The sequence below is a fragment of the Gossypium hirsutum genome, chromosome A10, assembly GCF_007990345.1.
Source record: "Gossypium hirsutum isolate 1008001.06 chromosome A10, Gossypium_hirsutum_v2.1, whole genome shotgun sequence".
Classification (NCBI taxonomy): Eukaryota; Viridiplantae; Streptophyta; class Magnoliopsida; order Malvales; family Malvaceae; genus Gossypium; species Gossypium hirsutum.
The window spans coordinates 2,070,062-2,083,469 of NC_053433.1; the positions used below are offsets into that span (position 1 = coordinate 2,070,062).

Genomic DNA, 13,408 nt, shown 5'->3' on the forward strand with positions numbered 1-13,408 from the left:
TAAAAAGTTTTAAAATTTTGAACAATGTTTTGAGGACATTTGGTGCAATTAACCCTAAAAACTTGAGGGTTCCTCTTTTTCTTTTCTATTTATTTCATTTTATTTTCACTAATTACTGTTAGTGTTACAACTTATAGTGCAGTTCTGCAACTGTTTTCAAAAAAATAGAAAAAAAACTTAATACACCACATATAGACACCTTTCTACATTTAGTACAAAAAAGAAAATCAATTTACAGTATACAATACGATCACCGGGCTCGGGTTCTCTTTCTTCCTTTCGCTGCACTTTCCGATTTTTTACTAGCTTGTCCGCAACCCCCTTTTCTCGGTCGAGCCGAACCCTTTTTTCTCACCACTAACGATTCCATCAATGGAGGAGAGCTTGCATTTGTTGGTTTTTTACTTACATTAGAGTTCCCAACTACTGGATTCCTATTGTTGGCTGCATTTCCCGGCGGTTTATGATTACCGGGACGAATGCTCCGGGGCTTTGCGGGAGGCTTATGTATAGGCCTGGTAGGGGCAAAGGTGGCGATCGGAACCTTAGTTCTGTACTCCTTGAAATGCTGTCGCAGAGATGTGGTGACAATATGTCGGAGAAGTAGTGCGGATTTATATTCTCGTGTGTTCTTTGAATAGAAAACCAAGGCGTTGTTGGCGACTAATAGCATATCTCGAAAGAGTTCTCTAACGGAATTGATTGAATTACTGCCTATTCTAGATTTTATGGTGTCGAAATCCATGTGCCGAAGGATCATTTTCTTGTATCTTCCTCTTTTCTGCGAGTGAATAAAGAACGAAACCAGCGCTCGGATTAAAAATGAAAAATGGACATCATTAGGAAACTAAACGGAGAATATTTGTCTTTACCTGGCTATCGAGCCTTCGTCGAAAAACGGAAGCACAATCGGTCTGTGCTACGGAACTGAAAATTCCCATTATTTCATCGATTCTGTCCTTGCTTGAATCTCTGCTTTGATCCTCAACACCTGAAGATCGAGCAATCTGAGCCGAGTTGCTAGCTGAAGTTTCTTTGCACCACGAGACACTTGCGAAATCCGATGCACCTAGAAACTCGCTTTCTCCGACACTCCCTTCTTTGGGACTGCAATATTTTCTCTTCCTCTTTCCCCTTCTCTTCCGTATACTCCGTAACTGTCCTCCGAGGAAAGCATCCGCCAAATTATCAATTGTTGAAATTTTCTCTCTCTCAGCTGAGGTTGGTGAATTTCCCGGCTTCAAGTCCATCTCTTCAGCAGGAACTGCCACTGGGACCGGACAATCGGGTGCCCATTTTGTCTCGGCTTCCTGCGTGAAACTACCAGCAGAGAGGCCATCCTTGTATGTATCCTTACTGGAAAACTCGACTCCTTCGGATCTAACACATGGTAGGGCGGATTCCGTCTGACTGGAATCATAACCAACCCGTGAATCATCTCCTTTCTCAGCCTTTAAGGTTTCAAGCTTCGATTCCAACGACCTAAAAGAACTAACATGAGTCCGGTGTAATATAAACGAAAAAATGCAAGTTTTAGGATGTAAAAATTCCCAAAGAAACAATCTGAAATTAAAAACACGATCAAATCCTCAAACCCGATTTATGCATATCTTCGCTAAGCTAAAGTTCAAACTGTTATGCAAACAAAAGAAATCAGCATGATCCCAAAAAACTCGATTTAAGTAAAATGGAACTAGCTGAACTATATGATTAGCCATATCCCGCGTCAGTTGCAAAGGCAAATTACTCACCCAATAGAATCTTCGGATTTCTCTAAAGCTCGTCTCAGCTCCTCCATCCGTTGTTTACGTAACTCCTCGAACCAAGCTCTAAGAAGGAAAAATCATAATAGAAATGTTAATAAAGCATCGTATTTCAGAATGTAACTATGCAAACAAGCGAATGAATGAACTCCGGACATGATTACTCACGTGCTACCTGAGTAACGCTGTCGTAAATCCTCGTACTTAGCTTTACAAACCTGCATTAAGAAACAGACTTCATCAGATAAAATTCAAGAACAAAATTAAGCAGTGCAGACAAATAATTCAATACAATTCAATACAGTATTCAATAAAAGACACACTAGGTTCAGTGAATCCACGGCAATGTCAAGAATTGTCGGAATACCGATAAATACTGAATGTAAATATCACATGAGCCAACCTATATTATGTAACTAGTTCAAATGGCAAACCCTTTGCGGGGTTCGAACTTTGGATCATTCTTATCAAACATTAGGACAAGTTTATACTTAACTACCATTGAAGTTGCAAAACATCATTCACAGTGACATCAAGAATTGTCGAAATACTAATAAAGACCGTACGTAAACGTTGCACGAGCCAACCTACATTACGTAGCTAGTGCAAAAGGCGAACCCTTTGGGGGATTCGAACTTTGGATCGTTCTTATCAAATGTAAGGACAAGCTTATACATCTAACAATCATTGAAATCATGAAACATCATTCACAGCAACATCAAGAATTGTTGGAATACTAATAGACACTGTACGGAAACGCTGCAACGGCAAACCCTCTGCAGGATTCGAACTTCAGGTTGTTCTTACAAACATTATGACAAGCTTATACATCCAACAATAATTGAAGTTGTGAAACATCATTCACAGCGATGTCAAGAATTGTCAGAATACTAATAATGACCGTACGTAAACGTCACACGAGCCAACCTACATTACGTAACTAGTTCAAACGGGAAACCCTTTGCGGAACTCAAACTCCGGGTCGTTCTTATCAAACATTAGGACAAGCTTATGCTTTAACAATCATTGAAGTTCCATGGTTCTCAAAGGTTAGCTTGTACTATACCTAACAAAACAAAGCATTAGTTGATACAAATTAAGTAAAAGATTAGTAGTACTAATAGCTTCCATAATTAGCATTTAATTGAATCTCATTAACCCCTAATTTCTTAAAAGTTTCCACTTCCAAACTCAAACCATACTTTTTCTTTTTCTTTTTTAATTGATTAATAATTACAAAGAAAATACATCCGAATCTTTACAAGCAAAACAAATTATTACAAAACACAACTCTAGACCAAAATAATTTTGGACCGAACATGTCTAAAGGTGAAACTCAAACTTAGATACTTGATATCAGAGTACATGATCATACATTATTAACCAATGTCTATCCACTAATCCTCATTGGTCACGTGGACATCACGTGACAAACCAGAAGTCACCATTGACATTGACCAATGACCATTTCTTAAACTTTTTAATTATGTTGTAATAAATTTTTTTTTTTCAAAACCATGCAAATAGAAACATTATTATGTTAGTCAAAGTCAAGACGTGTTCGCCACATAAAATGTAAACTATCCCTTACATTCTTTTTTTTGGCATCTTTCCCATTTATTTAATACCAATAATTAAATAAATTAAACAAACAATTAAAAAATATATAATATTGTAAATAAAATCTAAAAAATTTATGATGATAAAGGAAAAATTATCATAATTTGAAGTATATTAATTGGCTTAATTAATAACCTCTGGGGTGAAATCAAATGGAGAAATGGATCGGGTTCGGAGCTCCGAAGCGACGAGGTTCCAATCTCGGGCACCGTGACGGAGAACCGCCCCACCTAACAAAAGCTCTTCCCACGTACCCCAACGCCGCGTTATCATATCCGTTCCCATATCCACGTGTACGGCCAAGATTTACTTCAAAAAACGACGAAGACCCACCACCGGAAAATTAAATCAAATTAAAAAGCCACCGCCTTTGCCTTCGCCTTAAGGCACCTCCGGTGCACGTTAGCAAAAGCCACCCTCTCAAAAAAAAATTCCCCGGAAATGAAAACAAAAAAGGCGGGTTTTTTAGGTTTTTTTTTTAATGAATTTTGAAATTCGTTCAAAAGGGTATAATTTTTTTCGAAAATTTCGAAAGAATTCAGTTGAGAAATAAAGGAGATTTGTGGAACAATGTCGAAGAATTGAAGAAATAGAAATAGAATTTAACGATTGCAAGGATTCAAAAAAAAATCAGAAAAGGGAAGAATTTTAAAGATTAGAAATTCTTTTTAGTGCGAAAAACATGGACGAAAGGAGAAAAAAAAAAGAGAAATTCAATTGGGGCATGATTTATTTTTTATTTTTTTATAATTATTAGACTATTTTTGTGTTGGTTTCTGTTGGGCGGACAGACAAGATTGACCAAAATGTCGCCAATATCCACTTTGTAAATTACAATTAAATCCTTTCTTAATTAGGATTTATTCATAGATTATTTTAGTCACTAATTTCAGGATTGTAAAATAAGTGGATAAATATAGTTTACTTAATCAAAGTGATAATAGATTTATATTTAAGTATTTAATTTTCAGATTGAATATTTACTCAATTGATATGCATATTATTGTCAATATAAGAGGATATGAGTTCAAGTCCGTTGAAGCTTATTATCCTTCTATTTATGATTAACGAGAGATAATGGGTAACATAATCAAACTAAATTCTTAATTTTTATAAATTTTAATCATTAAATTCTTATTGCTTAAAAGTAAAATAAAAAGAGTCTCGTATTTAGATTTGAATAATATATATTTTTTTTAAAAAAATCACCACTTGAGGAAATTACATTTTATCTAAAAATGATAAAATTTTAATTTAATTTTTTAAAAATTTATAAAATTATATATTATTAAAATAATAAAAATTATATTTTAACTCTTACAAAATTATATAATTTAATTTTGATCCACAAAAAATTTCTGAATTCACCCCTAATCTTTCCCCTCCCCCTCCCAAATGATAAATATATCTTTTAATCCCTTTAAATTTTACAAAATTTTAAGTTTTGATCCTTAAAAAAATTACAATTTAAGTAATGTCCCAACTTCATCTTCCATGAAAGTCATGTTTGACTTCTATCTATAAATTATTTTTGTTGCATTTAACAAATGACATTCACCCAGTTTGACTTTACTCTTTCACAATGATGGAACAATCAAAGTGGATTTTGTTGTACAGTTTCATGCATTCTTTTTAAACATCATTAAATAGATGATTAATGATCCATTGGCTGTCTTAATCACAATGTTTTTTCAAAAAAAAATAACAACTAATTAAATTAAAATGAAAAGAATCTTTGTAAATAATTACAATCTTTTTTTTCTTGTGAAATGTTATTTTAACTATTCAATCAATTTTTTTATTTTTCTTTTTAAGAATATGTTGTAGTATTTAATTCTCTACATTTTGCAGGAGCTGATGTAACGTCGAATTTAAAGTCTTTGAAGTGCGTTTATATTATTATCGGAAATAATCATCAAAGTTTTATAATTAATTGCACAAAAATGTAAAATATTATAAATTTTAAAGTGTTACTACTAGTTGTTATAAATATTTTTATAAAGGCTTGTTAATAGAATATATTTATAAAATTTATGGAAGAAATTAAAATAATGAACGGCTTTCATTATTCAGGAAATAAGAGCGGACCCTTTGAATAAAAAAAAGGACATTAGGAAAAATACGTTTACGGCTTTGCTCAATTACGTTGCAACCTACGGCGTACATGAAACTAACGTCTAATGGATTTGTGACCTTAAAAAAGATATTTTAACATTTAGCTATTTTAACATTTAGCCCTTGAACTTGATAGTTTTTCTCAATATGATCCTTAAACTTTTTTGGTCCATATTTTTAGATAATTATGTAACACAATCTTAAAGTGCCACATCATCACAATAACCAAGATTGGAAAAAGTTGCTAAATCCAAGTACTAACGTGGTAACAAAAATATTCAAGCACTAAGTAAGTGTTAGAAAATTTTAAGGATTAAATGTTGCTTTATCTCAGGAAAAAAAAAATTTCGACGGAGGACGGGATGGTTTTCGGTTAAGATGTTCGTAATTATTAGCTCAAGATCGAGTTTAGATCAAACTTACGTCGTCTCAAAAAACCGCCTTGTCCAATTGCCATCCCTATCTCTTATAAATGTATAAGGGATTTTTTAAACTGATTTTTACTACAAAGAGACTTTGGATAAAGATGGTAACAAGAAGAAATAAGGGCTTTTCAAGGAATTTGACAAATTTCATTGAATATATATTATAAGGTGAAGAGTATATATTTGCATTAGGGACATGCTTACATTTTTTACCAAAAAGGAAAAGGGGACTAAGAGCACTACACTAAGAGGAAGGAAAGTTTTGTGGGAGTACCAGAGACATTAAGGTTCACAAGTTGGCCGGTTGGCTGGCTTCTTCCATCGTCGAGATTGAAACGGTTGCATTGCGAGTGACAATACTCACTCGAGCTGGCATGTCGGTACTGACAAAAGCTGGTAGAGATCGATATAGTAAGGTGGCAAGATCAAATTTGTGCATCTATGAACTGACCATTCTATGGCACTTGATTGAATCTTTTTATAAGTGGTGTCGACTCAGCCACCTTTTTCTTGTTCGTGGTTTGGTAGCAGATGGTTTTACAGATGGCGCCATGGTGGCATTCGTCGATCATTCTTGAAGAACTAGATTCAGTTCTTGTGCACATCTTGCTATCACACCACCTCTCCTGTAGTAACACAAAAAGTTCATCATGTCATCTGTAGGAATTAATTACGCAACTCGAGATTTCATCACTTGATGAAAAGCTTATAATCGTCATGATGTGCAAATGGATATTATCATTATAACGGAAGTTGTGATCAAGAAATGTGAAAAGACCCTAAATCCTTCAAGCATCTCACCTTTCGAATGGTGGAAGAAGTTTCAGAATCTTTTGCAGCTGCGTGAAACACTGATTGCAGCATTCTCGCCTGTGTTCGAATTTCAAAAAATCAATTTAGTTCATAGTGGCATCGCCAAATCCACAATAGACAAAAAACCCAAGTAGATATTGATAAATAGGTATATTAGCACCTTTGCTCAGCATGTAAATCGACACCAATACCACGTGGGGCTGAAACAGTTGAGCGTACCATTGGACCAAATACTGCTACAAGCTTCAAAAGCATCTCCAACGAGATATTTACGTGCCTGAAGATTCATATCACAGAAACAAAAATCAGTATGAACATCATAACTCATAAGTAGAAATTTGTGTTATTTAAATGTTGAAAAAGAGACAAATATGAAAAGTAAAGTTTTGAAAGCAACGGATGAATACAGTATCTTACAATACCCAAAACTAAAACTCTGCAGTAAAAATTACCTATCCGTTTTACTATCTAATAAGCCCTTAAGCACAGGGAGCAGGCCAGAAAACAGATCCAAGGTAAGAATCTCCATTTTTTCCATGAGAACACTGATTACATCGACTTGCACCTGCACCAGAAGTAACTGAGTCTAAGCAAAAGAGCGAATATGTTTGACAACCCTTTAGTTACTACTCGTAACTATCATTCAAAAACCGAATAAAGCAACACACATGAAATCTTCCCATAAATACCCACAGAATGATCCGGCAGCTTCTGCAGGGCACTGATTGCACCTTTAATGTTATTCTTTTCCCAAAAATGTCGCACCACCTGTAGGTTCACCAAACAAAATCAATGAAGAAATCCAAACAAAATGTCATTCCATGTTCGTTTTTACTAAACTTAAATTTCTTTCTTTTCACTAGAACAAAAGTTTGCATCCATCACAGGTTTTCAGATGCAAATGTATGGTTCTAAATCATAACAATGATATAATATTCTAAAATCCATTCATTGTACAAGTATCCACATGTCTTTGCCTAAAGCTATAATGCAGCAGCTACTTATATCCACGAACACAGTTAAAATTTACCTGTAATTTTGTCAAGCGAGACCTAAGAGTGCTTAAGAATATATCATGTGTTTGCATTAGACTTTCAGTTATGATTCCATCATCAGGAGAGATTGATGTGCCCTTTGAAACTTGGCTTTCAATAATAGTAGCATTCCCATCATTAGCAGAATTCAATCCCCTCCGAGAAATTTGATTCTCAGTAACTGTACCATTTGGTCCACTTCTATCATTAACAGAAATTGCTTCCCTTCTAGAAAGTTGATTTCTAGAAATCATCCCATCTGCAGTGGAAGTTGATTCCCTTCTCATAATTTGATTTACAGTAATGCTGTCAGAAGCAGAGGTTGATTTCATTCTAGAAATTTGATTTCCAGTAATGGTGCCACTAGAAGCAGAGTTTGATTCTCTTCTGGAAATTCGGTTTCCAGCAATGATCCTCTCAGGGGTTATGGTTGATTCCTTTCTAGAAGTTTGGTTTCCAGTAATGACCTTATCAGGATTGGACATTAATTCCGCTCTAGGAAGTTGATCCCCAGTAACAAGCCCACCGGAAGTGGGAGTTGATTCCCTTCTAGAAGTTTGGTTTCCAATAATGACCTTATCAGGAGTTGACGTTAATTCCGCTCTAGGAAGTTGATCGCCAGTAATGAGCCCACCAGAAGTGGGAGTTGATTCCCTTCTAGAAATCTGAATTCCGGTAATACTTACCTCACAGCTTGAAGTTGATTCCATTCTAGAAATTTGACTTCCACCCTGCTTGACATCATTGGCAGAGATTGCTTTTGTTTCGGAGATTTGTCTCTCTTCTTTCTGTTAGATGAAAACATGAAAACTACATTGAATTCAATCATGAAAACATGGAAATACATGCACATGCAAGTCTGTCCAACTTTGTTTAGACAGTTTTCTAATATCTGAATCATGTAATAACGGAAGTTTTAAACTTCAAGAAAAGATACAATTAGCTTACCATTTTGGTTGGTGTTCTATCTGTTTCAAGTACCAGGGGAGGAGTATCGTTAGTTACCGGACCATCACCGCTGTTTAATCTCTCTCTTCGTTCAAACTTCTCAACCAGAGTACGTGTTCTCCCTGAAACAACAGCCACTGCCAAGAGAGAAATTTCTAAGGATTAAAATAGATCCAACTTTATACTCAGAAGACTTAGCAGGAAAGAGAGAACAAACCTCCTCTGACAATTTTGACAGAGTTTGAATCTTTGCTGCAAGTAAGCGATTCATAACCTGACAAAGTAAAAAGAAAATAATCACCAATCATTAACTTCTAACATACAAATGTATGACCATAGACTGAGGAAGAAATAATAACATGGTTTAGAACAAAACTTACAAGTTTCTTGATTAGGGGGTGTCTGTGGCGATAACACCTTTTCAGATTTCTCTATAACACTCTGGATATTTGAGTCCTTTTCATCACATGATTTTCTAACTCCATCTTCTGATACAAGCCTACTTTGAGAATTCAGATCCGTTGCATTGTCTAAACCGCTTTTTACATTGCCAGGAGTTCCTGAATCAACTGTAGCCGACAGCTTTTCAACCTCAAACTTGTTGACAGATGGTCTCCTAACATGAGCTGGTTTGAGCAGCATGCCTGGTTTTGTCTTTGAAAAGGTGATGGATTCTTTTGCAGAATTGCTAGAGTTTTTACCAATAGGATTGTCCCTTGGAACAACACTAGGTTTTGCATTGACTTCTGTTCCAGGACTCTTCTTCACTGCTTCTTGATCACTTATTTCACAGGCATCCATTGGGGGTAACACTTTTGGAGAATTCAAAGAGCCATCTTTCTGTGTGGCAATAGGATTACTACCAGCAGCTTTTTACAGAAACCGGAGCATCATGTCAGAAAATATAGCTTAATAACTTCTACAAAAGTTTTATGTTTTGAAATTAAATTTATTTTGACATTTGCCATCACGGAAGCAATCAAACTCCTCAAACATGGGTATTAACTGTACCAACAAAGTAACAATGGGTAGAACAACTAAATCGAATAATAAAAACAACTAAGAAGCACTCACTGTCAATATATATGTTCTTTATTTCCTTTGTCTCACAATCAGGAGACAATGGCCGTGATCCCAAAGTAGACCTCATGCCATTCCCTGCTTTCACAGAAGAATAACTTCTCTCAAGATTAAATTTCTTCTCTGTTTGGTTGTTTCTTCCATATGGCTCGATATGCTGAGATGTGGGCAAACAAGGCATTAAGAAAGGAAGGTAAGACCAATGTATTGTCGCTCAGGTTCAGAATTAAAGCAGGTCAAAACTGAACCAACATAAGAGGATGCAAAGTTAAAAAAGAATTGATTGTAAATACCGCTATATCTGCCACCCAAACTCCAACAGAATTTCGATAGTATGAGCAACCCAAAAGTTTGCCTTCATTGATGCAAAGGTCGCCAAGTGTTGACCATCCCATGTCAACAGAATCATGACAAACTACTGGCTCCCACGAATAAACCTACAATAATGACAACCAAAATTCAGACTTTTGCTTCTTAATTGTGATGGAATCGAACAGATTTTACTACTGAAGGTAAAACCTTCAAACCATCATCTGCTCCACAGAACAAAGTTCTCCCATCAGGATGAAAGGCAATTGAGCGAAAATCTGTAGCCTGAAAAGAAAAAACACGAACATTTTACAAGAGTATGATGAAAAACGTTTATTATAAACAATTACTTTTGTTTTTTTTTTGTTAAAGTGAGAGAATATGTTTCTCGTATTTGGAAAGTTTGCAGGGTCATGAAAAGTTAACTGTTCAAAGGTATACTTTACCTCAGGTCTGGAAGATCCAATCAGTTCAAAGGTTTCTAAATCCCAGAATTTAACCGTTCTGTCCGCTGAACCTGAAAATTTTGACCACTATCAATTATGATATTCCCAATGAAATGCTGGCTTCAATATTGAGTACATGCTCAACATACAAATGATAAAAGGAACAAATTTGAAGGTTATCAATTTTTAATATTTACAAAAGAACAATGCATGAAACATGGAAGGACAAGTCATTTTCCTAACAGAAAAAGATTGGATCTTTGCAGTCAAGTTAAGGTAGTCTATCCCACCTTAACCTGGAAAAAATAATTGTCATCAAGCAGTTAATGGCAAGCAATGCAGAAAAAGACAAATGCACTATAATAAACCCATCGGCTCATACTGAAGTCACAGACTCACCTGTAGCTAACAGAAACTCAAGAGGATGGAAGTCTATGGTGCGAATATGGCCTTCATGAAACTTAAACTCGTTCAAGAGTTTTCCAGCAGTAAGGTCCCAAATCTTTTCAGCAGAGACAGGATACAAATGTTAATTGATTAGATAAACACAATTGACAACTCATTCAACACAGATGATGATATGATTCCTAGTTTACCTTTACAACATTATCAAATCCACCAGAAACTACCCAGCGACCATCAGGAGTGAATCTAATTGTACTAATGCCTCGAGTATGGCCCTTGTACGTATGAATGCATCCCTTCTTTCTGATATCCCAAACCTTTAGATTTGTGCCCATGGAACCAGATACAAAGAACTCACCAAATGGATGGAATTCCAAGGCAGTGCAATTAGATCTGTGTCCTGTTAGCCCGCGAACCACTACACTTCAAGGATAACATCAAGCATTTTACAAGTTGATTCTTACTCAATTTCAGTTTGGAATAAAAAAAATGATCCGCATGTTTTAAACAGGTGAAAGTTAAAAATAAGTTGGAGTTGTGAAATATCTTATCCAACACTGTTCTCTATGCCTAACAAGCTCCCACCATGATACACTTATAGAGAAGGCTCTTAATATAATTTCCTAAGGAGGAATCAAAGACTTACTCTTTGTTTCTTCCAGGTCCCAAAGCTTTATCCCCCCTGTAGATGATCCAGCAAGCACCAAGACTTCTGCCGAATCAAAAGCTAAAGATTCCACCGGACTAGTATGACCACAGAGACTCTGCACATTAACATGTATACCCTTACTTATTTTTTAAATACAACTTCACCCTTATTGGCATCTATTAATCCAAAATGTAGTTTCAAGCAACAAAAACAAATTACCCTGTAAGAGATACCATACAAGGCTAAACTTGGCAAGAATCTAAGCAAGAGAGAAACCATATAAAAAACTTACCATTAGAGAAGTTGGTTTCCCAATTGCCCAAACATTCACTTTATGATCATCTCCACCAGTAATAAGAAGCCTACATGTCTTTTTTCCCATACTTAGACAATTTACACTTGTTGTATGCGCCACAAATTCCTCTACATTCATTTTGTCAAGGAAGTAAGCAACTAAAAACAGAGAAAAGAAAAACCCAAAGAACCTTCAAATTTCCACTTTTGGATAAATACAACAAACATTTTTTAGAGTTTTCTCTTCAACTTGATACTAGTTGAGTTCAAACTAGCATTATCTGTTAAAGAACAAATCTTTACAAAAGCTTAAAAGTTTTCACTTAAATAAACACTAATTACTTCAATTTTTTTCCCTTTTCCTCTATTGTCTTTAGCTAAAGCCAAAGTAGCAACCATGACGAATTTAATCAAATACAAAAAAATAAAATTTTCAAAAAAAGCAACAAATTTGAGCTGAAATTTCGTACAAAATACAAAACAAGCTAATAACTCACTTCGTAACTTAAATAAATGAAGCTAAATCAAGCTAAGCATTTCAATAACAACAACAACAAAAATACAAGAATTTAAGCTCAAAGGATACGCAGCTTATATCCACGCTTCGACATTTTTTACCGACGAAATTATATCCAAAACGAGATCGGAATCGGAACCGGGATTTACAATGAATTTCGCGCGTAACTGTTCCTCGAGATTCAACTTAAAAAAAAAGAAGAAGACGAAAATCGGAAACTTAAAAAAAGAAAAATGTTTACTTTTCTTGGAAAGTAAATCCACCAAGAATTCCAAGAAAAGCTAGGAATCAAATTCTGGTGAGAACGTGAAAGACCTTAAAAAAATAAAATTAAATTAAAATAACAAAGAAATTAAAATTTCAGAGGAAATTTGAAAAAGAAAAAAAAAATCCTCGAATTCCTACGACTCATTTTAAAAACACTACAATTTTTTGTAGACCATGATATATGGTTGAACCCAGTTTCTTGACTGTTTATTGTAATTTACCAAAACACCCCCTCAGTCTTTTTTTATAGTCCTAGGACTTGTGCATCCTATAGTTTTATCGTATTCCTGTTAAATTTAAAGTCGAGTTAAGTTGAATTTTTATATCGAAACAAAACTCTTTTTAACAATTTAACAATGTTTATAATATTTATTCGATACTTCACGGAAAAAATTATTTTACTTAGAGTTATTTTAGATTTTTCGATAAAATTATTAAATGGGGATAAAATTCTTTTAATATTATTATCTCTGTTTAAAACTTAAACTCGATATTTTAAATAAAAATTTTAAATTTTTTATCACTTGACTTGTGATATTACTTAAATACCCCTTAGCCTTTAGCTGTCGTAATATTGCAGCAATTTACTCAATATACTATAGTCTTCTACGTGTTGACGTGTCGGTTGGATCCCCCTATTAAACACTCGTGGTATAGGTTTTTTGTCTTTTTCAATCTCTTTTTTGAGAACATTATTTTTTAAAAATTTTGATTAATTCTTTT

At 34.7% G+C, this 13,408-nt stretch overlaps 2 protein-coding genes across 5 annotated transcripts; both read right to left on the reverse strand.

The window, feature by feature from the left end:
- Positions 1-48: 48 nt before the first annotated feature.
- On the reverse strand, positions 49-4,143 carry LOC107925179 (uncharacterized). Of its 2 annotated transcripts, none has more exons than XM_016855781.2 (5): positions 3,519-4,143; positions 1,932-1,981; positions 1,752-1,829; positions 873-1,482; positions 49-781 (listed from the first exon to the last, which is right to left on the reverse strand). In XM_016855781.2, the coding sequence occupies exons 1-5, from the start codon at positions 3,666-3,668 to the stop codon at positions 251-253; spliced, it is 1,419 nt and encodes a 472-aa protein (XP_016711270.2). In that variant the 5' UTR covers positions 3,669-4,143; the 3' UTR covers positions 49-250. The 2 variants fall into 2 exon arrangements, with proteins under 2 accessions (XP_016711270.2, XP_040935432.1); XM_041079498.1 differs by having other exon boundaries at positions 1,939-1,981; positions 3,519-3,629.
- A 1,905-nt stretch (positions 4,144-6,048) lies between these two features.
- On the reverse strand, positions 6,049-12,849 carry LOC107925178 (katanin p80 WD40 repeat-containing subunit B1 homolog KTN80.1). 3 transcript variants are annotated; one of them, XM_016855779.2, is made up of 18 exons: positions 12,488-12,849; positions 11,900-12,030; positions 11,605-11,722; positions 11,150-11,376; positions 10,953-11,055; positions 10,554-10,624; positions 10,318-10,392; positions 10,092-10,235; positions 9,793-9,955; positions 9,099-9,587; positions 8,936-8,992; positions 8,719-8,855; positions 7,767-8,558; positions 7,430-7,504; positions 7,189-7,301; positions 6,897-7,013; positions 6,725-6,793; positions 6,049-6,549 (listed from the first exon to the last, which is right to left on the reverse strand). In XM_016855779.2, the coding sequence occupies exons 1-18, from the start codon at positions 12,510-12,512 to the stop codon at positions 6,492-6,494; spliced, it is 2,964 nt and encodes a 987-aa protein (XP_016711268.2). In that variant the 5' UTR covers positions 12,513-12,849; the 3' UTR covers positions 6,049-6,491. The 3 variants fall into 3 exon arrangements, 2 of the variants coding, with proteins under 2 accessions (XP_016711268.2, XP_016711269.2); XR_001691912.2 differs by lacking the exon at positions 6,049-6,549 and having other exon boundaries at positions 6,719-6,793; positions 7,405-7,504; XM_016855780.2 differs by lacking the exons at positions 11,900-12,030; positions 12,488-12,849 and having other exon boundaries at positions 11,150-11,381.
- Between the last annotated feature and the right edge of the window lie 559 nt (positions 12,850-13,408).

What these genes read in the sequence shown, in the direction of transcription:
- LOC107925179 (XM_016855781.2), bottom strand. Translation starts at nt 3,668, where the DNA reads ATGGGAACGGATATGATAACGCGGCGTTGGGGTACGTGGGAAGAGCTT. An exon ending in CAGCGTTACTCAGGTAGCAC is followed by an intron (nt 1,830 to 1,931) that starts GTGAGTAATCAT and finishes TTTCCTTCTTAG; the next exon opens with AGCTTGGTTCGAGGAGTTAC. An exon ending in AAATCCGAAGATTCTATTGG is followed by an intron (nt 1,483 to 1,751) that starts GTGAGTAATTTG and finishes TAGTTCTTTTAG; the next exon opens with GTCGTTGGAATCGAAGCTTG.
- LOC107925178 (XM_016855779.2), bottom strand. Translation starts at nt 12,512, where the DNA reads ATGTCGAAGCGTGGATATAAGCTGC. An exon ending in ATAGAACACCAACCAAAATG is followed by an intron (nt 8,559 to 8,718) that starts GTAAGCTAATTG and finishes TTCATCTAACAG; the next exon opens with AAAGAAGAGAGACAAATCTC. An exon ending in CTCGCTTGACAAAATTACAG is followed by an intron (nt 7,505 to 7,766) that starts GTAAATTTTAAC and finishes GTGAACCTACAG; the next exon opens with GTGGTGCGACATTTTTGGGA.